Source organism: Salvelinus sp. IW2-2015, linkage group LG30 (assembly GCF_002910315.2).
Source record: "Salvelinus sp. IW2-2015 linkage group LG30, ASM291031v2, whole genome shotgun sequence".
In the NCBI taxonomy this organism is placed as follows: domain Eukaryota; kingdom Metazoa; phylum Chordata; class Actinopteri; order Salmoniformes; family Salmonidae; genus Salvelinus; species Salvelinus sp. IW2-2015.
In genome coordinates, this window is record NC_036869.1 from 18663128 (window position 1) to 18690181 (window position 27054).

The window sequence follows — 27054 nt, forward strand, 5'->3', positions numbered from 1 at the left end:
GTATACTGGCTTTGCGGTTGAGCAAGACCAGATTACAACCAACTAGTCTCTGATACAACCACGTGAATGCTGCACTTCAATTATTTTCTTCAGAGGGCTCATCTGCTTTCCCTCCTCTCCTCCTCTAGCCCAGGCCACTGCAGCCTTCCAGGCGCGCTACTCAGACACCTTTCCCTCCAAGGGGTGTCTGCAGCTGAAGATCAGGGAAGTGAGGCAGAAGATCATGCAGACAGCCACACCTGGAACCCCTGGAATCTCTGAGCCCGGTGGGTCAACAACAGGGGTCCCGGGGTCAACAGACTCCACCTCCGCTGCCAACGGCTCCTCAAATACTAACACTCGAGATGGTACAGGGACGGAGCCCGGAGAAAGAGGGAGGAGTCCCGAGGAGCCCAGGAGTTTGGGTAAATTGTAGGAATGGAAAGAAAGAGGGATGGAAAGAAGGAGAAAAACAAGAGAATGGAGTAGATAGAGAGAAAGTGACAAAAGAGAGAGAGAGTGTTGTTGTGACCCACTGCATGTCCTTGTACATGTAGTAACACGGCTTCAGTATCTYGTCGGCACAGTTCTGTACTGGCCGTACTCTCAGCACATTTGTAGTTTGTAGTTTGATACAGAACATTCTGTGGTACACACAATTCTTTCTGTCTCTCTCGCACATACACACACACCCCACCAACGCAGACTGTTACTCTTGGGTGGCAGTCACAAGCACTGTCACACGAAAGATGACCATACACAACGGCACGTTGTAACAATTTGTGCGGATGCAGTTTGCCATTGACTTGACTTCCCTCCCTCCACTCCTCAGCACAGTGGTTGGGATGTATCCAAATGTAACCTCCACTGAAATTCCACAGCCCCTCTATGCTGCAACAACAGACAGCACTGAAATGGACTCACACACACAGTCTATCAGTCTACTCAACATTCGCCTGACCAAGCCATTGGCCTGCACAGTTTTTAGCGATTGTAGAAAGTGAGTCAAGCATGGATACCATTGGCTCCCGATAAAGGGAGGCGAGACTCAGTGTGACAATTGACCCAATCCCTGGCCCAATCAGTTATCACTGTCACAGACAGACTGAGTTCCTATTGGCTGGAGAGGATGTTGTATATTGGGGTTTCCCCCCTTGTGGACGCCATTATGAGATATGAAATATGTAAAGATTGAAGGGTGATGCGTGACAAAGCAACAAACTCAACAATGGTTGKCTGTAACAGAGCACAGAGAAAGGCTGAACGAGACGATGGTCCATTCATTGGTCAACTCGAGTGGAGGCTGCGGATTCCACCAAGGACACCGGAAGCAGATGATGTGACATGGCTCACTTGGCTACCAAGTGGCTTCACAAGCAAAAGTAGATATTGAATCAACTTCTAGGAGTCACCCAGTGGATATGTTGTTTTATCTTGTATTGTTGCAGTGGAAATAACACGTTTTATGTGGCCTGTTTTCTCTCGTGGCTCTTATTGGTGTTTCTCCAGCATAAACTTATATAAAAGGGGTTTTGAAACAGCCCACGCGAGCCCTCTTCTAAATTTTACTTTGGGCCATTTCCCCTCTCCCATGACTTCTCAGTAGACACATAGAGGGGGAAGGCAGTTTGTTTTTAAACGTTGAAATCAGGTGTTTGCACAATGTGTGGTCTTGTGACTGCAACTTAAATCAGGAAAGTATTGTTTTTAGAGATTGTTTCATAGAAATGACCTTGTTGTTATCAATCCCCCCTCTTCCATTTCTAGCCCCTTTCCTTCCCCCCTTGCTTCCTCTCCCTGCCCCTCTATCCAAGTGTTGTTAGAAAGTGCCCTTAAGCACTGGTCCAGGGTCAGTTCTGTTATGTAGCTCAGGATGGCTCTGGTTAGGGTTTAGTTCAGGGAAAGCAGATCCTAGACCAGCCCTGCAGGGCATTCTCTGGAGCCCTCTCTCTTCCCTCTCTGCCACTTTATTTTTTCCTTATTAAATGGTGCAATACGATATTTGGAATGGRTGGGTTATGTGGGTCTGTGCCATAGATATTTACAGTACAGTCAGAAGACCCATTCTAATAACAATGGCATAAGAAGAATGATCTGAGATTACTATATTTGAAGAGATAGAGCGTAGCTAACTAACTAAAGTCAAAGAAATTCAAATAGCACTTTTTGCCTCTTCACTTGTTTTGGGAAGAGTTGGGGTAGTTATGGATATACCTTTATTTCTCTGTATACAGTTGGATGTGTGAAAATATATATATTTCCATATGTGCATATAGATGATGTGTGTGTTTGYGCACATGCATGTATGGAATCAGCCACACCCAGATTCCTTCACATACCATACAATAAGACATTATCAATCATATGTTCTTCACGTATTCTAGAGGCAGTATTTTTACAGTCACAAGGACTATTATATGACATCTTGATTTGTTATATTAAAGAGATAGTCCAAGATCAAAGACATAGAATTTGTCAAAGATTTGTTGAATCTTGCAAAGGTGAGGCCTGAAATGATTCCATGAACATGCATGTGCGCACGCAACAAACAGACATACATACACACACACACATGTATGCGTGTACACTGTATGATTGTGCTTCAAATAAACTGTCCTTACCTTGGAGAAGGAATTTTAGAATGAGAGAGATGAGTGTTAGCTCATAAACAGGCATGTTGACCATGTGCAATATTTCTAAACAAAACACACAAAAAAACTAAATATTGAAAATATTAAAGACATAACACAATATCCTTTGTCTTTGTTCTGAGTCAGATTAGTGAATGTGAGTGTGCTGGTATAATGGAATCCATCTCTGTACAACTGACCCAAGATTCCAATGGAATTACCCCTGTAAGGTCTGTAATAACAAAGAACTACTTTATGCTATGTGGATGTAGACACCCCCATGTTTTGCCTAAAGTTGTGAGCCCGTACTGATAATTGAAAGGATGACTAGAAGAGAATCTGAATTCAGYGAACGTCAACCAGTGACTCCCCAACACTGTCGACTGTGGTTGCTTCCACAAAGTGAAATCACCAGTATTTTGAGATTCCCTTTGCCCTTTGTTAATTGATTTTCCATACACAAGTAGACATCTCACACCTGTGCCATCAGTCATCTTAAAGTGGGATTACCTGGAATTACAATGTCAAGATCCTTCCTGCCATGGCAGGTGGCGATATGAACTCATAATCTCACGATCGTTAATCCAAAACTACAGTTGGTGTACCAGACCATTCAGGTACCTGGRTGACACTTTTTGCATCATCCATTAATTGACATCAGGCACTACATTTGAGTCACTTGCCACCTCTGACAACATTGTTGTGAATTGTGTGCATTCCTCGGGAACCAGACACCCGGGTTCGAGGCCCGGTCAGGAACCGCCCTGGATTTGCTACAATGGTGTCAGAAGTGGGAGACAACTGCTGTGAGGCCACCAGAGGCATGTGAAGGCGCTTGAAAGAAAGTTTAAGGATTATTTGTAGGTGTGTGCTATACCGAACCCTTGGGACGTCCCTACCCCATTAAAATGTAAAATGGTTACGGTTAGGTAAGGGTTAAGGTTAGGTTATGAGTTTGGGTCAGGGTGCGGACATCCCAAGGATTCCAGATTGCACTCGCCATTATTTTTATGTGGAATTCTTACTTTTTCTCTCCTCTAATCTAAAACATTATTGGATTTGTAGTTTTCATGTCTGTTCTCCCTTTTGGGTACACATCATTATTACAGTCACGGTAGAAATCCMAGACGGAGCGCCACCTCTGGTGAAACGCAACGTTATTTTAGCAGTGTAGTTCTATAGGCATTTTCAAAGACACGGGAAGCAGCAGCCACGTCGAACTTCATTTCCCAGGAGGAAATGTAATCTGTCAGTTTTATACGATCTACGAGCTCAGACAGGCAGTGCAAGGGAGGACTCATCTGAACGGTGTCAATTCTGTCTGTCTTTCAATGATTATTGCATTTGCAGTCAAAACAGGCAACATTTAAACTCACTTGGCTATAAATTGTGAATCCCTAGCCCCCCGCCCGCTACCCTTGCACAGAGATATGAGCGGCAGCGGGCGGCCCAGAACTAGCTCGTTTGCTGAGCCACAAGGTGTTCCCGGAGCCACTGCAGCATCCACTGGATCAGCCGCTGCCGTGGGGAGCAGCACAGGAAAGACCGGGGTCCCGCAGGCCTCGGGGAGCAGTTCGTCTGGATGCTCGAATTTAAAGCTGTCCAGTAGGTTTATTATGTATTTTATGAAAAAGACTGTCTTGGATGATTAAAAGACACGCATTGCAGTCCAGTGTCCAATGTTGTAGCTAGTGTGGACAGTTGTGCACGATTTCCACGGCGAACATTGTTGTAACGTTAGTTTGAAAAAGCAAGTTAGTTAACTCGCTAGTTAGCTAACTGCCTTGAGTAGCTAAACGGCTAACGTGTCAGTTAGCAAACTAGTTAACTTGCTAACCAACGCCAAAAATCAAGACATTTCGCGTTAGTTAGCTAACCTTATTTAGCTTTTTTAACTAGGCARCTGTCTAGGTTAGTTATATTAGCTAGTTAATGACATCGAGGTACCGTAACTAGCTAGTTAGCTAAATATAAAGAAAGCATAARCAACGCAAACAACCTTAACTACGTGTGCTAAGACATGCTAGCTAACTTGTAACCAGTAGCTAGAGCAGATAACGTTAGCTAGCTAGCGTCTAATATAGGTTTTAGGTGACTAMCGTTAGTTACCAGCTAGTTTACAAGGGGATTCGATCTAGTTTCGCTAGTTAGCTATTTAGCTACTGTAACTATGCTAACGTTACTTACACACCGTTTGTACATGTTACCAAGCAAACGAGTTAGCGATAGTTAAAGATAAATAGTTGTTTGAACTAGCTAACGCGTTAACTGGCACAACAAACTACAGGYTAGCGTTAGCTGTCAGTTGGTACTATACGCTAAGGCTAGGTAGCCTAATTTATTTGTTCATAACGGTTGACTAAGCTACTTGTAGCCAGATAACTAGCTTTGCGTTTCCAACACAGATTTATGTTAAGAGCACCCTTATCTATTGTTCAAATTAAGTCAATAGTGGATACTTATCTATCCAGTAGCCCAGACAAGCAACCAGCCTTGAAAGAGCCCTCTATACATTGACCGTTAATTAACAGGTGATAAAGAACTTGTTATAAAGTGACGAAACATGTAACCGAGCCAGCTGTATAATATGTTAGCTAGCTAATAATTCTCAAAGTGGACTAGTAGATGACAATCTGAAATACTTGCTTACATAGCACATCAACAACGTCCATGCATAGTTTACAAATGTTTTTGTTTCATAGAACATGGTTACAATTTCTCCCTTGTAATGCAAATTGGCATTGGATGGCTTTATCCACCATGATGGTCCATCATGATGGTCCATGTTAGTCATGTAGAGTATATTATGTGTGCCGACTTTTTCCGGACTTTTTYCCCCCATGACTAAAAGTCCCGAAGCTTCTGCGTATRTGCAGATCACGTTCTGCCCRTGTTTCTTTTACCTCTACTTCACAAACACATTTTTGTGGTCCCCTTCACATTTCTCACTGTCAATCGTAAATGGTGATTTTTCAGGTTTTACTGGTGAAACGTCAGTTTGATGGGGATATACAATTAGAAATTCTTGAGTTATAATGTTGCTTCGAAGTAGCCTACAGTGTTTTGAATGATTTGCAGTGAGTGAATTTTAGGCCAGATAGTGTTAAAGATGAGCTGAAACAATATCTTGTTCTCATACAGTGCATTCAGAAGGTATTCAGRCCCTTTTTCCACATCCTCATCAATCAACACACAATATCAGATAATGACAAAGCAAAAACAGGTTTTTAGAAATGTTTGCAAATTTAATAAAAATTAAACAAATACCTTATTTACATAAGTATTCAGAYCCTTTGCTATGAGACTAGAAATTGAGCTCAGGTGCATCCTGTTTCCGTTGATCCTCCTTGACATGTTTCTGCAACTTGATTGATTGGACATGATTWGKAAAGGCACACACCTGTCTRYWRWARGKTYCMMMRKTKRMMRKKSMWKKYMRRRRAAAAAWWAARSYMWKRRGKYSRARRAAWTKKYCSKWRRRSYYCSRRRMMRGRWTKKKKYSAGGCACAGATCTGGGGAAGGGTACCAAAACATTWMTGCAGCATTGAAGATCCCCAAGAACACAGTGGCCTCCATCATTCTTAAATGTAAGAAGTTTGGAACCACCAAGACTTAAAGCTGGCCGCCCGGCCAAACTGAGCAATCGGGGGAGAAGGGCCTTGGTCAGGGAGGTGACTGCTGGCTACTGTATTGACAGGTGCGTTTGACATTTTACAGATTGCGTTGCAACCCACTTTCAATGCCTATTATTAGTAGGCTACCTTGCATCCATTCCAAGATCGCTGCACCATTCGGGAGCCCAAATGGATAGAAACATTTGACGTGCTCATGCAGCCTACATTACATTTTCTTTACTGTAGTAAATTGTGTAATGAATAACAATGGCTTTTTGAATTTCTCCATGCAAAATGTCTTATGTAGTTTCAATTATTCCACCACCACCAATTTGTTCCCTATAGAGTGTGTATGAAAGGCTGCCTCTCTCAAGCTGTTCTCATTTTATGTATGACATCTCTCCCACACAGTACACACGTGTGTACCTTCTACTCACGTTCCTGGTGCGTGCCAGAACAAGTTCATAGTTATTGTAAAGAACTAATGGTGCTTTGAAGACTACTGGGAACTCTGGGGAGGGAATAAGGTGAAGGCATGACATCAGTGTTCTTCAGGTCAGAAAGATGCCTGAGTTTCYGACTTAGAATTCTGAGTTGGATGACCGTTAAACGATTTTTCCAAGTCTGAGCTTTTTTTCTTTTTCCCCTGGAGTTCCCAGTTGTTTTGAATGCTTGGAAGTCTGAGATTTCAGAGTTCCCAGTTGTTTTGAACGTGGCATAAGTTATTGGCACTCCTGACTGTTAAATTAGTGGTTCCTTTCGTGTGCGTTATTGAACAGTAACTTGCGTTCCATGTCACGGTTTATTGTATTTTCCCCTGTATATTTCTTAGGGAGCACACCATATTTCCCCTCAGAGTTTAGATGTCTCTAATACCGTTTGTCAGCAGTTAAGTGTGTTGAATTAGGTAAATAGCCATGTTGAAACCTACCTTAAACTAAATTGAGTATATTTAGTCCTGTTATTCTAGTTGATTGGAGTACTGTTATAACTGATAGAAAATGCAACTAAGTAAACATTGTTTATTTGTGGAACACTGAAATCTTATCACGTGATAGTATTGTCATGTCAAACAAGCACATGACATGGCACAGGCCAACACGAGTGTTGAATGGTTTGAGGAATCCAAGGTCCAGTCTTGTTTTTTTTTAAGTCTAAAGGTCTTTATTATGTATAGACCACAGAAAACACATGTTTCAGCGTAGAGCCTTGATCATTGTGTAAGTTATGGAAAAGAATTAAACACTTAGGTGTGGTCTCAAGGGTGAGGTTATCCCAGGTCACCACTTGGGGGTAGCTAATGGGTTACAATCACATCAATGGCGTAAAACAATCAAAGATGATCATTGTACAAAATAACTTCTGAACACATTTGAAATAAGGTGGCAGAAGGGCAGGACAAAGGACAGGCTCCAAGCAAGGTGGGAGGGGGTGGCCTCATACAGTCAGGTAGAGGGTCCCCTCAGGCAGTTGAGARAGAAGATAAGAAATGTGGGGTTAGCTGCAATAGTGTAGGCTATAGCCTAGCTGGGGCTTAGTAGCTTCTAATGTACAAAACAATTGCATGGTGAGAATTATGAATCTTGAGGTCAAAGCATTTTGGTGAAATGAAATTTCAGTGGTGAAATCAACTCTGGGCTGATTGATCTAGACTATTTGAAATCCTACTACATTGCAGCAGGAGTTTTCAGTGTAAACAAGACACACAGTGCCATTCATCCTCCACCGTGGCAGTCTTTTTTTATTTATTTTTTKAATAGTGTGTGCTATATGGACAGCTGGGCTATAGAATTGCAGTGACTAGCATCGACCCAGCTAATAATACTGCCGCGAGCTAGSTGCTATAAGAGCAAATCTTGCTCTTTCTGTTTGATAACTTGATTTGTAACGAATGTGAGCATGAAAACAGCATCAGTTATTTAGCTATAATCTTTCTTACATCTAGCGACAGGTGGGCTGTGGACCTTACCTCTTTCCACTAACTGGCTAGTACGTCTTCACGCTCTCTTCCCACATCGAACAGAGTTGCTCGTTGCTGTATTGGCCTCTGGTGTGAAACTGCAGCCTGCAATTCGGGGCGTTGGTGCATGTGGGCATGTCTCTCAGAGCCAGTGTAGTAGGATTGGATATTAGTGCTGTATTGACACTTTGCCTGTTTGATGGTTCGTCTGAGGGTGTTGCAGGATTTCTTAAAACGTCCGGATTAGTGTCCCGCTCCTTGAAAGCATCAGCTCTAGCCTTTAGTTCAGTGCGGATGTTGCCTGTAATCCATGGCTTCTGGTTGAGATATGTACGTACGGTCACTGGGGACAACATCGTCGATGCACTTATTAATGAAGCTGGCCTCCCAAGTGGCGCAGTGGTCTAAGGCACTGCATTGCAGTTGCCTGCTGTGCCACTAGAGATCCTAGTTCGAGTCCAGGCTCTGTCGCAGCCGGCCACGACCGTAAGACCCATAGGGCGGCGCACAATTGGCCCAGCGTCATCGAGTTAGGGGAGTGTTTGGCCTGCATTGATGTCCTTGTCCCATTGCGCTCTAGTGACCCCTGTGGCGGGTCGGGCGCGTGCACGCTGACACGGTCGCACGGTCGCCAAGTGTACTGTGTTTCCTCTGACACATTGGTGTGGCTGGCTTCCAGGTTAAGCGGGCATTGTGTCAAGAAGCAGTGGTTAGGTCGTGTTTCGGAGGACGCATGGCTCTCGAACTTCGCCTCTCCCGAGTCTGTATGGGATTTACAGGACTGTACCACGAAATTGTGGAGGATAAAAAACAATGACGCCGATGACTGATGTGGTATACTCCTCAATGCCATGGGATGAAACCTGGAACATATTCCAGGCTGTGCTAGCGACAGTCCTGTAGCTTAGCATCCGCTTCATCAGATCACTGGTACTTCCTGTGAGTTTTGCTTGTAAGCAGGAGTCGGGAGGATAGGTCTGACTTGGAGGGAGAGCTTTGTGCAAGTTGTGTGTTAAGGTGATCTAGAGTTATTTTTTTGAGCACGTGACATGCTGGTAGAAATTTGGTWAAACGGATTTACATTTTCCTACATTCAGCAGTGCCGCCTCTGGTTGACCATTTTCTTGTTTGCTTATGGCCTTATACAGCTCGTTGAGTGCGGTCTTTGTGCCAGCATCGGTTTTTGGTGGTAAGTAGACAACTACAAAGAATATTGATAAASTCTCTTGCTAMTGTGGTCTACAGCATATCATGAGGCACTCTAACTTAGGCGAGCAAAACCTTCCTTAATATTAGAGATCGCACCAGCTGTTGACAGACACCCACCACACCCCGATCTTACCAGAGGCTGCTGTTCTGTCTTGCCGATGCACGGAAAACCCAGCTAAATGTATATTGTCCTTGTTCAGCCACGACTCTGTGAAACAGAATATTCGTTTTTAATATCCCRTTGATAGGATAGTCTCGAACGGAGCTCATCCAGTTTATTGTCCAGTGATTTCACTTTCGCCAGTAGAACGAAGGGTAAAGGCGGATTATCCACTCACCGGCACTGTCTCGCCAGGCATCTGGCTCTTCGACTTCTGTAAAGGCTTCTCCTCTTCATAYAAATGTCTGGAATTTGGCGCCGGAGGGGATGACCAGGCCCATTCTRTCCCATTGATTCCCCCCCGCCCTCACCGTCGTTAAAGATATATTTCTCCTTAATGCARCCGCTGTGTCAGATTTCAAAAAAGCTTTACGGAAAAAGCAYAATGCAATAATCTGAGTACAGCGCTCAGGCACCAAAACAAGCCATACAGATACCCGCCATGTTGTGGAGTCAACAGAAGTCAGAAATAGCATTATAAATATTCACTTAACTTTGATGATCTTCATTAGAATGCACTCCCAGGAATCCCAGTTCCACAATAAATGTTTGTTTTGCTTGATATCGTCCATCATTTATGTCCAAATACCTCATTTTTGTTCACGTTTAGTTCACAAATCCAAATTCACGAGGCGCAGGCACTTCGTCCAGACAAAGTCAAAAAAGTTATATTACAGTTCGTAGAAACATGTCAAACGATGTATAGAATCAATCTTTAGGATGTTTTCAACATAAATCTTCAATAATGTTTCAACTGGACAATTCCTTTGTCTTTAGAAATGAAAAGGAACGCAGCTCGCTCACAGCCACGCGCATGATTTAGCTCATGGAATTCTGCCAGACCTCTTAGTCAAACAGCTCTTATTTGCTCCCCCATCACAGTAGAAGCCTGAAACAAGGTTCTAACGACTGTTGAAATCAAGTGGAAGCCTTAGGAAGTGCAATCGGACCAAATTTACACTATCTTGGATAGGCAAAGACTTGAAAACCTACAAACCTCAGATTTCCCACTTCCTGGTAGGATTTTTTCTCAGGTTTTTGCCTGTCATATGAGTTCTGTTATACTCACAGACGTCATTCAAACAGTTTTAGAAACTTCAGAGTGTTTTCTATCAAATATACTAATAATATGCATATCTTAGCTTCTGGGCCTGAGTAGCAGGCAGTTTACTCTGGGCACCTTATTCATCCAAGCTACTCAATACTGCCCCCCATCCATAAGAAGTTAACAGAACTGCTGGAAAACAGTCCCCGACAGAACACTGTTTACCGGTGCACGRCTAGCTAGCTACCGTTGTTGCCTCCCCCTTCTTCTGTGGGGTTTATCGGCGGCTGGCATCCGTTAATGCATTAACGCTACCTACTGTACTGGAGCGCCCCAACTCGTGCCTGTCCTAGCTTAAAAATGAACTAATAGAAGTTTAGAGGGGTTCCTGCAGATGGAAGAATGCCYATATGCAGGAACACCCTGATTTGCATGCTGCAATTTGCACCCTTCTCGTATTGGTTGCCGGTCCATCAGTGTTTCAAACACTGTACCCTGAATAGTCGAAGATGGAGTGTACTGCATCTGGCTTCAGGTTATGTGTCTTCGATTAGCATCCCAGCGGTATTGAACTGTTTTTATACACATCTGAATATTTGAAGTGGGCACTGCTAGCCCTGAATCTGGGGGCAACCGGTGCTTCATAGTCACAAGCCATTGTCGCAACACTGATAATCTCTTGAGTGGTAGGTAGGGCTGACCCCATTTAGTCGATTGTTTGATCAATAGGCAGTTGGTCGACCAAGATTTCTTTTTTTTAGTCGAGCAGCAAATGTATACAAAAAATGTATGGCACACGAGACACCTGTCTGAGTGGACTACTCCATTGCATAGGCACACCACTAGTACATTTAGCCTACCATTTAATTCCCATAATTTCTAATCTACAATGTTTGTTTACGGGAATTTCTGTTAATGCATTCAATATATTGTTAGTTACCGTTGTCATGGGAGTGGACACGTTGTTTGCAGAGCGCACAACCTAGGCTACGCTTGTGAAGTTTTGGTTTATTTTATTCCATTTACGAGTTGTCAATTTATTCCTTGTCTTTTGTTTGAAGCGCTCCTGTCAGTCTTGAGTAAGAACACGCACCTGATTACGCGTAGAAGTAGGCCTTGGCTACCTACCCGCTGTTGAGTTTTTGCCACATGAGAGAAAGGCTGTGTTKTTGTCTTGCAGTAACTTCTTACTCAGTGCTTGACTTGATGAAAGAAGTGCAGGAGCAGTCTTTTTCCTAGTCTGTCCATTAGACTATGTTCACAAATTACGTTATGCTATAGACTTCCTGATTATTTACTGTTAAGGGTTCAAAAAAACATTTTCCATGACTTGACTTTTTTTAACCAAATTGTCATGACTATTATTATAGCCTACATGGGAAAAGTAAGCGTTGACACGAAGGCTGCTGTGCCTGATCCCATGTAGGCCTACCATCTCCTGCCGTTGTGCCCTTGATCAAGGCACTTAACCCCCCACAAAGTAGAACTGCACTGTTAGTCACATGTTTTTAACATGTGGTCATACCTCCATTTGGAGAGCTCCTGGGTGTGCAGGCTTGGCTTTTGATCTGGCCCTGAAACACCCAGGTCTGCTTATCAAGGTCCTGTTGAGCTGTTGTTTAGGCTACAAAGTGAACAAAAAGGAGGATGTTTGCCACCCTTGATATAAAATATTGCAACATTACAACCAAATACTTTTTGTCTTTATAAAAGTATTCCCTCATTCAATTAATCAGGGATCAAATGGATAAAGTAGGCTACTTCAAAGCAAGGTATCTAACTAGACATGTTTTATATAAGGCTAAAATATGAATGTATCTATGCACAGCAAGTTATTTGTCATTTAGGCTRTTCTTAAAATATTTTGAAASTTGTTGCAATTACATGGATGCTGTTTAATAGAGGAGAATTTCAGCATTCCAACGTTGCAGATTTATTTAGGCTATTGCCAGTGGGAAGGCGACAACGACATTAATGCTTAGTTGGCTATAGTTAACTAGCGAGAAATGCTACAAGTTTTGAAATGGCTGTCTAGTTAGTCTGTCATTATTTTATACCTGCTGCTGAAATGTCACGCTCTCTCTCCTCTGGCAACAGCCCACTGGCACACACACACACTTACGGGTCATTCCGATGATTGCTGATTATTTAGATTAAGTGATTGATAAYATGTATGTGTGCCTTCATTAATTAAATTAATTACATACAAATTATGAAACAAACTTTCATGACCTTAAACCCAAATAAACCCCCTAATTTGACCATTTGGAACAGCGCATCACGCGCATTCAGSCTGGCACATTTTCAATCTGCGCAATCTCGAACTGCCTACTGTTACGCAGATTCAGACTAGTGGCAAATAAACATGAACAAAGCGGAATCAGGAAATGTATGCCCTCATTCGATTGCTATTCAATGCAGATCCCTCCGCATTTCCGCTTTGATMAACCATTTTTGACTGTGTTAACTTGGGCCAGAATAGATAGGCTACTTTATTTCCCCCAAATTCCGCAAAAATTCGAGGTGCCAGTACGGCGCTCCAAACCGCTCCGGCCCAAGTAAAGCACTGGTCATACGATACTATTATATGAAGTTCTGTTATGTAGAATACTGTCATTGTGATCTTGCGGACATTGATTCAGCTTTGATWTATCTTTGTTAAATGACCATTCGCCAGAGTAGCCTGTTCGCTACGAATAGAGCAGAGACTGTTCGYAAAGTAGAGAATACACGCATGCGCAGAAGCTTCGAGATCTTTAGTACAAGGGAAAAAGGATCTGCAGCCATTCCGTATTATGTTTGATATAAATTTGACCTCAAACCTCATGGTATAARTCAATCTTGGTGAAACATTGAGCAAAAATGTGGACAGCAGCTTGCTATTGCTAGCTCATTTAACCTGGGATATGAACATTGAGTTGTTATTTTACCTGAAATGCATAAAGTCTTTTTCTTTATCTTTGTAGAATTTTGACCCATTTTGAGTCACACAATCGTGTGTTCTCTTCTCYGACATTTAATCCACCGATAAAAGGGGAAACTAATAGTTTCTAGTAGTCCTGAGGAATTTTATGTCGGTTGGCAACCAACTTTAAGGTGCATTACCACCACCAAATGTACAAGTGTTCATCTTTCAATCACCCACATGGGTATATGCTCCTAAAAAGCAATTAGGACCAAGTTCTATTTTAGCGCCTGGCTACAGACGCAAGGAGTTTAGATGATATGTATGTGTACATTTATTTTGCAACGCAAGCGGTGTGGTCAGCATGTTGGAGCAGGGTCATTCTCAGTGCAAAGGTCTCCAGTTCAATTCCAGCCATCTGGCCCTGTTCTGTCCTCCATACAGGAAATGAACCTCACATGAAGGTATGCCTGCCTCAGAGAACTCTCTGATCCAGGCCACCAAACACTTGTTTGCGTTCAAGTGTGATAGATGAGCTCGAGGATGGGCCTATTGGATAATCGCAAGTCTTGTGTTCCTTAGGTCAAATGATGTTCAAAGGAGCACAAATAGCCCTGGAATAGGGATATTGGATTTTACAGTAAAGCATGTATTTGTCTCGTCTTCCGACAAGGCAGGCGGTTACTATAGTGGTTAAACAACCACGAGGTAGTTAATAACTCGAGCCCTGGATTCTKTTCAGTAGGACATTGGCGCAACAATCTTTGCAACACCAAACAATCTTATTGGACAAGTCTAGATAGTATTTCACTCAGCTTAAAACATGTTCTCTTTAACAGGACCCTGTAGGGCTATTTTCTATGCTGAGCAGTTCTGTTCTCTGCGTGCTGCCTGTTTTGGAAATGTAAAGGCCTATTATCACTTGAGCCCTTGTTTACGTCACAATGTTAAACTAGGTCACTAATGTTATCCACAATAGCCGTACATTCATTCAAAAGACCACCTTTCATGATACAGTAACTATAGGAATGAACCATATACAGTGCATTCAGACCCCTTGACTTGCACATTTTGTTACGTTAAAGCTTTATTCTAAAATGTATTCAATTATAATTCTCATCAAACACACAATACTCCATAATGACAAAGCAAAACTGTTTTTATAAATGTTTGCACATTTATAAAAAAAAAAGTATTCAGACCCCATGACTTTTCCCACATTTTATGGCCTTATTCTAAAATGGATGAAATAGCCCCCCCCCCCCATCAATCTACACACAATACCCCGATAATGACAAAGCAAAAACAGGCTATCAGAAGTTCTTGCATATTTAAATAAAAAACGGAAATATCACATTTACATAAGTATTCAGACCCTTTACTCAGTACTTTGTTGACGCACCTTTGGCAGCGATTACAGCCTTGTCTTTTTGGGTATGACGATACAAGATTGGCACACCTGTATTTGGTGACGACCTCTGCAGATCCTCTCAAGCTCTGTCAGGTTGGATGGGGAGTGTCGCTGCGCAGTTATTTTCAGGTCTCTCCAGAGATGTTTGGGCTCTGGTTGGGCCACTCAGGGACATTCAGAGACTTGTCCTGAAGCCACTCCTGTCTTGTCTTGGCTGTGTGCGTAGCGTCGTTGTTCTGTTGGAAGGTGAACCTTTGCTCAAGTCTGAGGTCCCGAGCACTCTGGAGCAGGTTTTCATCAAGGATGTCTATGTACTTTGCTCTGTTCATCTTTCCCTCGATCCTGAAAAGTTTCCCAGTCCCTGCCACTGAAAAACATCTCCCACAGCTTGATGCTGCAACCAACATGCTTCACCGTATGGATGGTGCCAGGTTTACTCCAGACACTACTCTTGGCATTCAGGCCAAAGAGTTCAATCTTGGTTTCATCAGACCAGAGAATCTTGTTTCTCATGGTCTTAGAGTCCTTTAGTTGTTTTTTGGCAACTCCAAGTGGGCTGTCATATGTCTTTTACTGAGGAGTGGCTTCCGTCTGGACATGCTTCCATAAAGGCCTGATTGACAGAGCTCTGCAGCATTTCACCAGAGTGACCATTGGGTTCTTGGTCACCTCCCTGACCAAGGCCCTTCTCCCCCGATTGCTCAGTTTGGTCGGTTGGCCAGCTCTAGGAAGAGTCTTGGTGGTTACAAACTTCTTCCATTTAAGAATGATGGAGACCACTGTGTTCTTGGACCTTCAATGCTGCAGAMATTTTGTTTGGTACCCTTCCCCAGATCTGTGCCTCGACACAATCCTGTCTCGGAGCTCTACGGACAATTCCTTCGATCTTATGGTTTGGTTTTTGCTCTGATATGCACTGTCAACTGTGGGACCTTCTATAGACAGGTGTGTGCCTTTCCAAATCATGTYCAATCAATTGAATTTACCACAGGTGGACTTCRATTAAGTTGTAGAAACATTTCATGGATGATCAATGGAAACAAGATGAGCCTGAACTTCATTTCGAGTCTCATGGCAAAGGGTCTGAATACTTATGTAAAGTTAAAGTTTTTATAAATTTGCCAACATTTAAAAAAAAAAAAATAAAAAAAAAAGAAAGAAAAAAAAAACTGTTTTTGCTTTGTGTGTGAGGATACATTTATTTAATCAATTTCGGAACAAGGCTATAATATAACAATGTGGAAAAAGTCAAGGGGTTGAATACTTTCAGAATGAGCTGTATTAAATGTCCTTGTTCATTGTCACACCATAGTAAAACAGCATTTCTTATTGTTCAGATAATAGGCCTACCTTCCCGTTTTCTTCAGTTTCGTACTTAATGAACACCACTGATCACCTCTCCATTTCAAWTCTGAAAAGACAACTATTTCGTTGACCCAACTTATCGTTGTTTCCCAGGGGACAGTGGGAAGGTGACTACGGTGGTGGCCACATCTGGGCAGGGTCCCGACCGACCACAGGAGGTGTCCTACACGGACATCAAGGTGATCGGGAATGGCTCCTTTGGTGTGGTGTACCAGGCGCGCCTCATCGACAGCCAGGAGATGGTGGCCATTAAGAAAGTGCTGCAGGATAAGAGGTTCAAGGTATGGAGGCCATTCTCTTGATGGCCAGGCTTCGTGTCTCCCAGAGTCATATTTGTTTTTCCAAGCTATAGCACATAATCATTTATAGAAAGCTGTTTTTTTAATGGACCGTAATGCGGAGTTTTCTTAGGGGGTTTTGCCATCTAAAATTGTCTTGTCGTGACAACACTAATTTGTTTAACACGATAGTGATATGAATATCCATTTTTGGATTGGTCTTGTAAATTCCCACTAATGTTATGAGTAGCTACTTGTTTGTCTGAATACAGGACACCGCTTTGTAATTTTACAAGGAACATTTCCATATTAGTTTGTGGGAGAAAATTGGTATTGTAGCCTAAGTTTATTTTTATTTTTTTAGGTGACAGAAATGTACACGTACTTGAACAAACACGTATCACGCGCATACCAAAGATCCATGCGCTTACAGATCAATCCGAAACCCTTGACATTTCCCACTATTCTTTGTTGAATAACTTTCCTATGTAGAACCGAGAGCTACAGATCATGCGAAAGTTGGACCACTGCAATATCGTGAGGCTACGCTACTTCTTCTACTCTAGTGGTGAAAAGGTAGGTTGCCATCCATTGTTTTTGGCACACTGAGCACCTGAACTGTGTTTCCTCATTCTTCCCACTACAAAGTTTGTTACATTTGTAAAGCGCTTTTTCATTGTACAAGAATAATCTGAGGACGTATGGAGTTATGATTTAGTGTAGTCATATAGTGATTTTCAGTTCTCTTCCCCCTATACAGAAGGATGAGGTGTATCTCAACCTGGTGCTGGACTTTGTCCCGGAGACCGTGTACAGGGTGGCCCGGCATTTCAACAAGGCCAAAAGCATCATTCCTATCATTTACGTCAAGGTAAACTCTCTCGCCCTCTTTCACTTGCTCTCTTTCGTTGTCCCACTTTTGCTTGCCTCAGCGTCTGTTCATTGGACTTTGATTGTCCAGTATGTCATTCAATTATGAACTATCCTTTTTTTGTTTACTCTCCCAGACAGGCTTGGCATTGACACAGAATGACTCCCTCTTATTGATTTGTTTATAGTTCTAATTGGTTTATGTCGGCCATTTTGTCTCTTCTCAGGTGTACATGTACCAGTTGTTTCGCAGCYTGGCCTATATCCATTCCCAGGGTGTCTGCCACCGAGACATCAAACCCCAGAACCTGTTGGTGGACCCTGAAACGGCCATCCTAAAGCTCTGTGACTTTGGGAGGTAAGCTGGTCAGATATTTCCCTCCACACMGTGTGTTAATGTGCTATTGAGCCAATATGACTGACTGGTACCTAGTATTGAAGTAAACTTGGGTCTTATGTGTTCTGACTGAATGGGTTGAATAAATGGGCTCAACCAGACAGAATGTGAAATGGATCTATGCCCTCCCTTGAATGGGGCTATGCAACACTGATCCAGTTGTCCTTAGTTACAGTTACCTACTCACACCCTTTTCATGTGTATTTTCCCCATAGTACATCCATTTCTGTTACTGTGCAGACAAATGCAGGGCTGCTTTCTATAAAAAGTATACACTGAGCTTCTTAATTGTAAATCAATAAGTAGAAATCGCACTGAGATATTTACTTCGGTATATATAAAAAATACACTGAGACGTGGGAGACCCACMCCTCGATCATTGGTTTATCTAGGGCTGTATACCTTAGTTTTTGCTAAACATCAAAGGGTAGTGTGGTCAGGTGGTCTCAAGGAGGCACCAAAGAGCCGTGTATAATCCCATACCACATGGTTAGACCTGCATGGCTGAGTGTTTGCCTCTACTGCTAAGCATCTGATTTTCTTACCAGTGACAACTGTTGCAGTGGTTAGAGATTGAAGTATTGTAAGAGAACACTGTCTTAGCATAACCTAGACTCAGCTTAGACTGTATTAGCTTAAACTAGATTTATTTTAGAATACTCGGGTCGCCTGATATGAAAATGGGGTCGCGGGAGAATTTCCCAAATCCTTGTAAAAAAAAATATATATAAACAAATATATATACATTATAATACCTGTCTCTTATACACATCTAGATGTGTATAAGAGACAGGTCTCAAGGAGGCACCAAAGAGCCGTGTATAATCCCATACCACATGGTTAGACCTGCATGGCTGAGTGTTTGCCTCTACTGCTAAGCATCTAATGCTTTTCTTACCAGTGACAACTGTTGCAGTGGTTAGAGATTGAAGTATTGTAAGAGAACACTGTCTTAGCATAACCTAGACTCAGCTTAGACTGTATTAGCTTAAACTAGATTTATTTTAGAATACTCGGGTCGCCTGATATGAAAATGGGGTCGCGGGAGAATTTCCCAAATCCTTGTAAAAAAAAAAATATATATATATCTCGTCTTTGTCTCAATCTTTGTGGTTAACCTTAAAAATCTAAATGAAAATTATTCAAATCTATAAGTTCAAAATCTACCAGAGCTCCCTTAGATTGTGGGAAATGTCTCCCTCTGCCATATGGACGCATTGTATGATACACCGGTTGGGGTATGTTCCTTGTCAATCATTTGCTTATTGGTGAAATCAGCAATCAGACAATCTTTAAGTAAATCGATCAAAAACATTTCTTAATGCAATTGCAGACAGAAGTTGACAACGGGAACATAGCACGCATGTTTCCGAGTAAGTTCTACAAAATAGGAAAGGGTCCAAGTTGCTTTAATATSCTTGCAGTCAACCCCTAGTGATGTAACTGCCTATGTCAACACCTTCTACTCATGAGACCAAGCCCATGCACATACAGTTATACAAACTTGCAGGAGAGACAATAGTTCCAGTGTTTTCTAAAGGCTCCACAGTAATTTTCCACTCCCCAAGTTGCTTTGTAGTGGTATGTCTGACTTGTCTCTTATCTCTTTCACTCCCCTGCAGGGTTCTGTGTCTATGAATCTCTTTTAGCCTTGAGGCGCTTTCTCACAGACGCCCTGTTTTGACTGCAGTAACTCACACATCTSTCAGACCGTTTCTTTATAAGAAGCAGAGACTAGAAAATAACTAGTAGGAACAATATTAAACCTTATAGTGAATATTGCTAATCTATAGTCCAGGACCCTATAAATGTAGTGGGGGAGGGTCTTATAGCCCTTCCCCTTCTATTAATACAATATAAACATAATCAATTATTTTAATACATCAAACAATATTGGTGCAGCCCCTATCATGACCCCGAAGGTGACCCCCCCCCCCCCCCCCCCCCCCCCCCCCCCCCCCCCCCCCCCATCACACCCACTGAGCTATAATGGATACAACGAGAGCAAACTTGGCGCAAAAAAGCTGAGCGCAGAACCTGGAGATATTCAGCAGGTGACTTCAATTGTAAACTACATGGAAATACGGTTTCAGAGCATGACTGTTCTATTTCACTCTGAGGCTTGGTGGTTATCGAGGGGCAGTGTTGCAATCATTTCTTTTAGAGTTGCGAGAGGAACTGTTGTCATTCGCAATGGATGTAAAAACAGACTTTGTTGTCTCCTTGACATGTAACAGACATATTTGTGAAAAAGAACGAACTGAACGCAGGGGAAATACCCCCCAAAAATCTACAGACTAGTGTCCGAATCAGCGAAATCTGTTTGACTGTGATCCTGGCTCAGTTGACATGCCAGTAAGTGAAATCGAACAGCTGATCGAGCTGTCATGTGACCGAATGCTGCAGACAACGCATTCACGGGTCACTATGAAGGAGTTTTGGTTCCTGACTCAAWRGGAATACTGTACCGTCTCCCTCCGAGCATTAAAACTCATGGTACGCTGATTCAGTGCTCTCATCTGCATTAAAAACAAATATCGATCCAGGTTGGATGTGACAGGGGAGAGGAGGTACGCACTGTTGACCACGCCCTCTGACTTTGAGAAGTTCCGACGCGACATGCATCAAGCACACCAATCTCATTAGTGCTGGTGAGATAAGAGAAATTGTCAGACTCATTTGCAATTTATTGTCATAGCCCCACATTACAAGTATATATGATGGTGAGTTGAGAATACAATCAGAAATACTGTTTGAATGTTTTGCAATTGACTGCCGTAGCCCCAATTTAATTGTTGGGGTCACAAGTTTTCAGATGTCAAAGTGGGGTCGTGGGCCCAAAAAGTTTGGGCACCCCTGGTCTAACCTTTAACCTCTGCGGTTGACCCCTACCTGCAGTGCTAAGCAGCTGATTCGTGGGGAGCCCAACGTGTCGTACATCTGTTCGCGGTACTACCGCGCCCCAGAGCTCATCTTCGGCGCCACCGACTACACGGCCAACATCGACATCTGGTCGGCGGGCTGCGTGCTGGCCGAACTGCTGCTGGGACAGCCCATCTTCCCCGGGGACAGCGGAGTGGACCAGCTAGTAGAGATCATCAAGGTGAGTAAATAGGAAACGTGTGTGTTTTTGTTTATGGTTTACACTACAGGGACAAAATACCTGACATTCTGATTACATATCAGCATTTGGAGGACATTTGGCTTATGAGGACGTGTGTGTGGGGGAGGAAAGTTGGATCATAATCAGTGATGTGGAGAGAAACCAAATGATACCCATTGTACACTACTAACTGTATACTTGTATGTCTGCTACTCAGGTTTTGGGAACTCCAACACGTGAACAGATCCGTGAAATGAACCCCAATTACACAGAGTTTAAGTTCCCCCAGATCAAAGCGCATCCCTGGACTAAGGTAAATGTGTATGTATGTACAGTGGGGCAAAAAAGTATTTAGTCAGCCACCAATTGTGCAAGTTCTCCCAATTAAAAAGATGAGAGGCCTGTAATTTCCATCATAGGTACACTTCAACTATGACAGACAAAATGAGGGGAAAAAATCCAGAAAATCACATTGTAGGATTTTTAATGAATTTATTTGCAAATTATGCGTGGGAAATAGTTTTGGTCAATAACAAAAGTTTATCTCAATACTTTTGTTATATACCTTTGTTGGCAATGACAGAGGTCAAATGTTTTCTGTAAGTCTTCACAGGTTTTCACACACTGTTGCTAGTATTTTGGCCCATTCCTCCATGCAGATCTCCTCTAGAGCAGTGATGTTTTGGGGCTGTTGCTGGGCAACAAGGGCTTTCACTCCCGGCCACAGATTTCTATGGGTTGAGATCTGGAGGACTGGACTAGGCCACTGCAGGACCTGAAAATGCTTCTTACGAAGCCACTCCTTCGTTGCCCGGGCGGTGTGGTTTGGAAAGAGACCCAGCCCACATGTGAAGGACCCAGCCACGTTTCATCTTCAATGCCCTTGCTGATGGTAGGTTGTACTTTGGTCCCAGCCTTTCTGCAGGTCATTCACTAGGTCCCCCCGTGTGGTTCTGGGATTTTTGCTCACCGCTTCTTGTGATCATTTTGACCCACGGGGTGAGATCTTGCGTGGAGCCCCAGATCGAGGGAGATTATCAGTGGTCTTTGTATGTCTTCCATTTCCTAATAATTGCTCCACAGTTGATTTCTTCAAACCAAGCTGGTTACCTATTGCAAGATTCAGTCCTTCCCAGCCTGGTGCAGGTCTACAATTTTGTTTCTGGTGTCCTTTGACAGCTCTTTGGTCTGGCCATAGTGGAGTTTGAGTGTGACTGTTTGAGGTTGTGGACAGGTGTCTTTTATACTGATAACAAGTTCAAACAGGTGCCCATAATACAGGTAACGAGTGGAGGACAGAGGAGCCTCTTAAAGAAATGAAGTTACAGTCTGTGAGAGCCAGAAATCTGGCTTTTGTGGTGACCAAATACTTATTTTCCACCATAGTTTGCAAATAAATTCATAAAAAATCCTACAATGTGATTTTCTGGATTTTTGTACGTACCTATGATGAAAATACAGGCCTCATCTTTTTAAGTGGGAGAACTTGCACAATTGGTGGCTGACTAAATACTTTTTTGCCCCACTGTATGTATGCATGTATGTATTTTATATATATATGTAAACATTCTATTTTTGGCTTTCAAGTAATGTCTTATGTTTAATAATTGTTTCATGTTGTCTGTTACCTTGTACCACCTCTTACAGGTGTTTAAGCCTCGCTCCCCTCCGGAGGCCGTCGCCCTGTGCTCGCGCCTGCTGGAATACACCCCGATCACGCGCTTCTCGCCCCTGGAGGCCTGCGCACACGCCTTCTTCGACGAGTTGCGCGCGCCCAACGCTCGGCTGCCTAGCGGGCGAGAGCTGCCCCTGCTCTTCAACTTCAGCACCACGGGTCAGTACACCTTGTTGACCCCTGACTGTCTGTGACCTGAAAGGGGTTGACTCTGTTTAAATTCAGGGAATCAATTGAAACTTCAATTCAAGAATGTAAATGGACCTGACCCCAACTTTGTTTTGTGACCTCTGCATCTTTCCTACAAGTAGGTGCAGAATATCTACAATATGAAGTTCAGAAAGTATTTGTTTCAATATGTATTGTAGTATAGCTATGCGTTGTAAGACTTTGTCCCAATTTTGAAACGCTATTACCTTGGTCTTGTAAAACTAATGCTATTTCCTCTCTTGTCTCCTTCCAGAGCTGTCAATCCAGCCCCAACTGAACTCCACCCTCATTCCTCCTCATGCCCGCGCACAGACAGCTTCCTCTGGTATGACCCCGTCCCCCGTCTCCAAACATAGGCATTGGCTACACATGTCACTTCAGTAGATAGAGTTGCTGTCAATCACATTCCCATTTCTGCACCTAGTTTTATGAAGTAGTGATTGGCTACATCTAAGCTACATCCACATGGATGGTAAGACTAATGCTGCTTTTACAGATGGCAAAAATAATGTCATGTTTCTGGTCATTGCATTGAGAACGTTTGTATTCTAAAGGAGGTCCTCTAACTGGAAACCTGGGAAATGTTTTCAGATCAGTTTTAGAGGAGGTCTTACTACACACATCCTCTTACTACAATTAGCTGTGTAATTTTTTCCAGTGTATTCCTGATAAGAAAAATCAATGTATTGTATCCACTCAATATACCTAACACTTTCTCTACCACTTCCTCTTTCCCCTGTCCCTTTGTAGATGGCTCTGGGTTAGCCGGCTCCTCTCAGCACAGCTCTGTACCCGGATCACTAAACAACAGCACCTGAAATGTCCCTGCAAACCCTCTGTCTGCCAGCCTAACACACACACACACACCTCTGTCTGCCAGCCTAACACACACACACCTCTGTCTGCCAGCCTAACACACACACACACACTGTATTGCTTCTATCTTCCTCGCTGCTTGTTATTTTCCCCCATTGGTTACAAACATACCTTTTTTGTACTGTACATACATTGAACAAACCATTTATAGCGTTAGAGGGTATCATTAGCTGACAAGGTAGTTTTGTTACTTGAAATTGAAACTCGATCAGCACTACAGGCTAAGAGTTGGAGACACGAACACACTTTCTCATGTACCGACAYCTTAAGTGTTATCCCACTCCCTCGCTGCATCTCCTTTGGCCCAGCTCTCTTTCTCTCCGGCTGTTTATAACACTCATGTTCCTGCTGTTGGGGGTGGCATTAAGCTCCAGTAGGTGGGACAGGCCCTCTGTATAATACTTTTTTTTAAATCAAGGTTATTTTTCCTCTTTTTTTCTCGGTTTTATTTATTTGACTGAAAACTTCATGAAGAGTTCCTGCCACCACCACCACACACAAAGTAAACAGGAGTTTGTCTCTAGAAGCCAATTGAGGTGTTTCCCAGTTAGTCTACGATGGGACCAAATGATTCTAATGGCATAAAATGGTGCTGGTTGCAAGATGGAGAGATGAAGAGGCTGTGTTTTGTTTTATACTTTTAAATGATATTTAAAAAGAGATTAAATGACAGCTGCTTTTTTCTTTTACTTGTAAATGTATTTATTTTTTAATTTGCTTCGGAAAAGGCACTGTGAATTTTTACATTGAAACAGGAGTGCAAGTTATAATTGGTAGCCGTACTTGCTAGCAATTTCCCATGTTGTGTGTTGAGGACCTAAAGGAAACGTTTTGACAGAGCGTGAGGGTGGTGGCGTTTGTGTGGTGACAGAGATCCAGGATTCACATCTATGTAGCAGCATCTCTCCCACTGACAATCACAAACTGAGCCTACCTTTACTTTCCATGGGAAGACAATCAAGGTGCTATCGATGATTAAGACTGCTGCGGTAGTCAATTGTCGCCTTCCTATTGGCTTCAATAAATGGCATACCATCAATTATATTGTCTGGTGAGGTTACATGTTTGATAAAAAATAAAAAATAAATCTGGTTTTGGTTAATTTGGCGCTTGTTTTCCATTCATAGCATGAACTCTTCAGAACTCCTGATTTGAAAGAGGGAGCTTTCTGAAAGGATATACAAACCTTGCTGTGTTTTTGAGATGTTCATTTCAAATTTGCAGTGAAGAAAGTGGACTTTTCGCAGCACACTTGTAAGAATCTTTGTCAGTGTGGCACCCATCTAGATTGTAGAGGACGAAGGAATTATCAACTATGGGGGTTCAGCCATATGGACATAAATATATCCTATATGGAGTAGTTGACTCCAGTTTGGACTTTGAAGCAGACCATGATCCCAGTTCCTTGTAATAAATTCTCTGAAATGGGAGTCGAGGTGGGTCTGTGTGAAGACTTACTCTGTTACTGGTGTAGAAGGGCGGATAGCTAGTTCATAGTAGTCCTACAAGGCTTGTACTTTGCTATGTGCTTGTGGGAGTTCATGAGAATACGTGAGAAATTTGAAGGGTGGGGGAATAGCGGAGTTTTTGTGTGTTCATGTGAATAATTGTACCCGCCGATTCAAACTGCACCGTTTTTAAAAAGCCAGTGTTGTAGGTTTAGCTCAGTTCTCAGTAATGACCACTTGAATGCTTTCTAGTGCAGGTGCGTTATGCTATTGTACAACCTCTGCCACCCCGTTGTATGAACAACCCTCATGTGCTGACATTTGATTTAAATAACTCATTTTCCCTCCCTTTATCTCTGAAGCCATCTGCTTCCTAGCCCAGAGTCCCAACTGATTTGCTTGAAATGTAGCAAATCGTTTTGGATTCCATTTGCTTCTCTCCCTAACCCATGCCCCCCTCATCTTATTGAACATCTGTAAATAACACCCACTTTTCTTTTTTTTTCTTCATTTTCCTCGTTATTTTTATTAGCGTTTATTTTCCATTACCTGTTGAAGCTGTCCGTAACTGACTGGTCTCATTTCCATTCAAAAGTCTGTAAATACAATTTGTTTTCGATGCCCTGATTTAAGATGTAAATACCCCCCTATTTTTTTTTTCTTCTTCTCCCTATTGTCTCTCTCTCCATCTCTCTGGTTGTGCACCTCCATCAACATACGATTGTACTGTATCTCGCTGCTTTATTTATTGCTCACTTGGTGTTCTCTCATGTAGGGAGAGGTTGAGGCACCTAACTGTTTTGTGGGCATTATGTCAAATGTACTGTACTTGGTCACCCACACATTGGTATTTCAAAGCAAGTTACTTTTTTGAATGGGGAAAGGTGTTTGATTGGACTTATCAAGATTGAATCACTCTCTGGTACGATTCCAACTAAATATTTTCCAGTTTCACATATGTACTGACCTATGACAGGGAAATTTGAGTGTGGGCTGTTGAGTTTACCAGACAACCATTCGGCCAATGACTTGCCCCCATTCATTACAATGGGTACCTAAAAAGATTTCAAGTGTGTGAAAGTGCCATGTTGGGATGCAGAGGAGCCATAATACCTTTTTTACCCAGTGTAATGTGAAGGGTAAACCTGAGGGCCATGATGGCGACAAGGTCGGTTGATGCAGCCAGCCTCCCGCCCTTGACAATGCCTGAGCCCATCACGGACAATTCTGACCTCTGCTGCTTTCAAAATGGCAGCCATGGACAAAATTCAGTGACTGCAGTACGACGAGCCAGTTACCAACCCCCTCCCCTTCTGTGTGTGCTTCCGTGAGCGTGTGTGGAAGTGTGTGTTTATGTACCTGCCTAGCTGCTGGTTGCATAACTAAATCTCAGCAGTATCAGGCTACTAGTGTTTATCCTATAAGTACCATGTTGTGTGTGTATCAACATGTGTATGTATAGCAACCAAGTGAGGTCACTTTTACTGTTCTGTGACGTGGATCAGTCATTTTTCATTCCAATCCTGTTTCAATTGTGTCATCCTGGCCAGGAGAACTGGTGTGTGTTTTTGGGATGAGGTAGGAGAGTGAAGGAGGGAGAGAACCAAACTGTCTGTATGAAATGGTCTCATTTAATAAAGTGAAAAATAGGTCTGAAAAATCTAATCTGACTTTCTGGTTTGTGTGTGGTATTTCTCTACATTTAACTTAATATACTTTTTAATTATTCAGAATTTATTTAAATGATGGGGAAAGCCTGTGGTGAAATGGAGAGCCGTTGTAATGTCAGCAGACTTGTTGTAGGGAGAATGGGGCTATCAGTTGGACATTACTTTCTGAGGAATAATTAGATGACTCAGTCTTATCTGTTAATCAAGAGAACACATTGAGACTCAAAACAGCATTTGTGATGATACAGC

At 42.6% G+C, this 27054-nt stretch overlaps 2 protein-coding genes across 4 annotated transcripts in view; both read left to right on the forward strand.

The window, feature by feature from the left end:
- cica (capicua transcriptional repressor a) overlaps nt 1–2732 on the forward strand; it is a 35130-nt gene extending 32398 nt beyond the window's left edge. For all 3 annotated transcript variants that reach the window (XM_070436196.1, XM_023974865.2, XM_070436197.1), the window contains one exon: nt 129–2732. In XM_070436196.1, coding sequence (XP_070292297.1) covers nt 129–415 — 287 coding nt within the window. In that variant the 3' untranslated portion in view covers nt 416–2732. The remainder of the gene's footprint in view (nt 1–128) is intronic.
- A 1081-nt stretch (nt 2733–3813) lies between these two features.
- Nucleotides 3814–26800, forward strand: LOC111954930 (glycogen synthase kinase-3 beta). The gene is made up of 10 exons (XM_023974868.2): nt 3814–4214; nt 16372–16559; nt 17049–17132; nt 17317–17427; nt 17654–17784; nt 20722–20926; nt 21144–21239; nt 22574–22760; nt 23065–23136; nt 23562–26800. The coding sequence occupies exons 1-10, from the start codon at nt 4040–4042 to the stop codon at nt 23627–23629; spliced, it is 1317 nt and encodes a 438-aa protein (XP_023830636.1). The 5' UTR covers nt 3814–4039; the 3' UTR covers nt 23630–26800.
- Nucleotides 26801–27054: the final 254 nt, after the last annotated feature.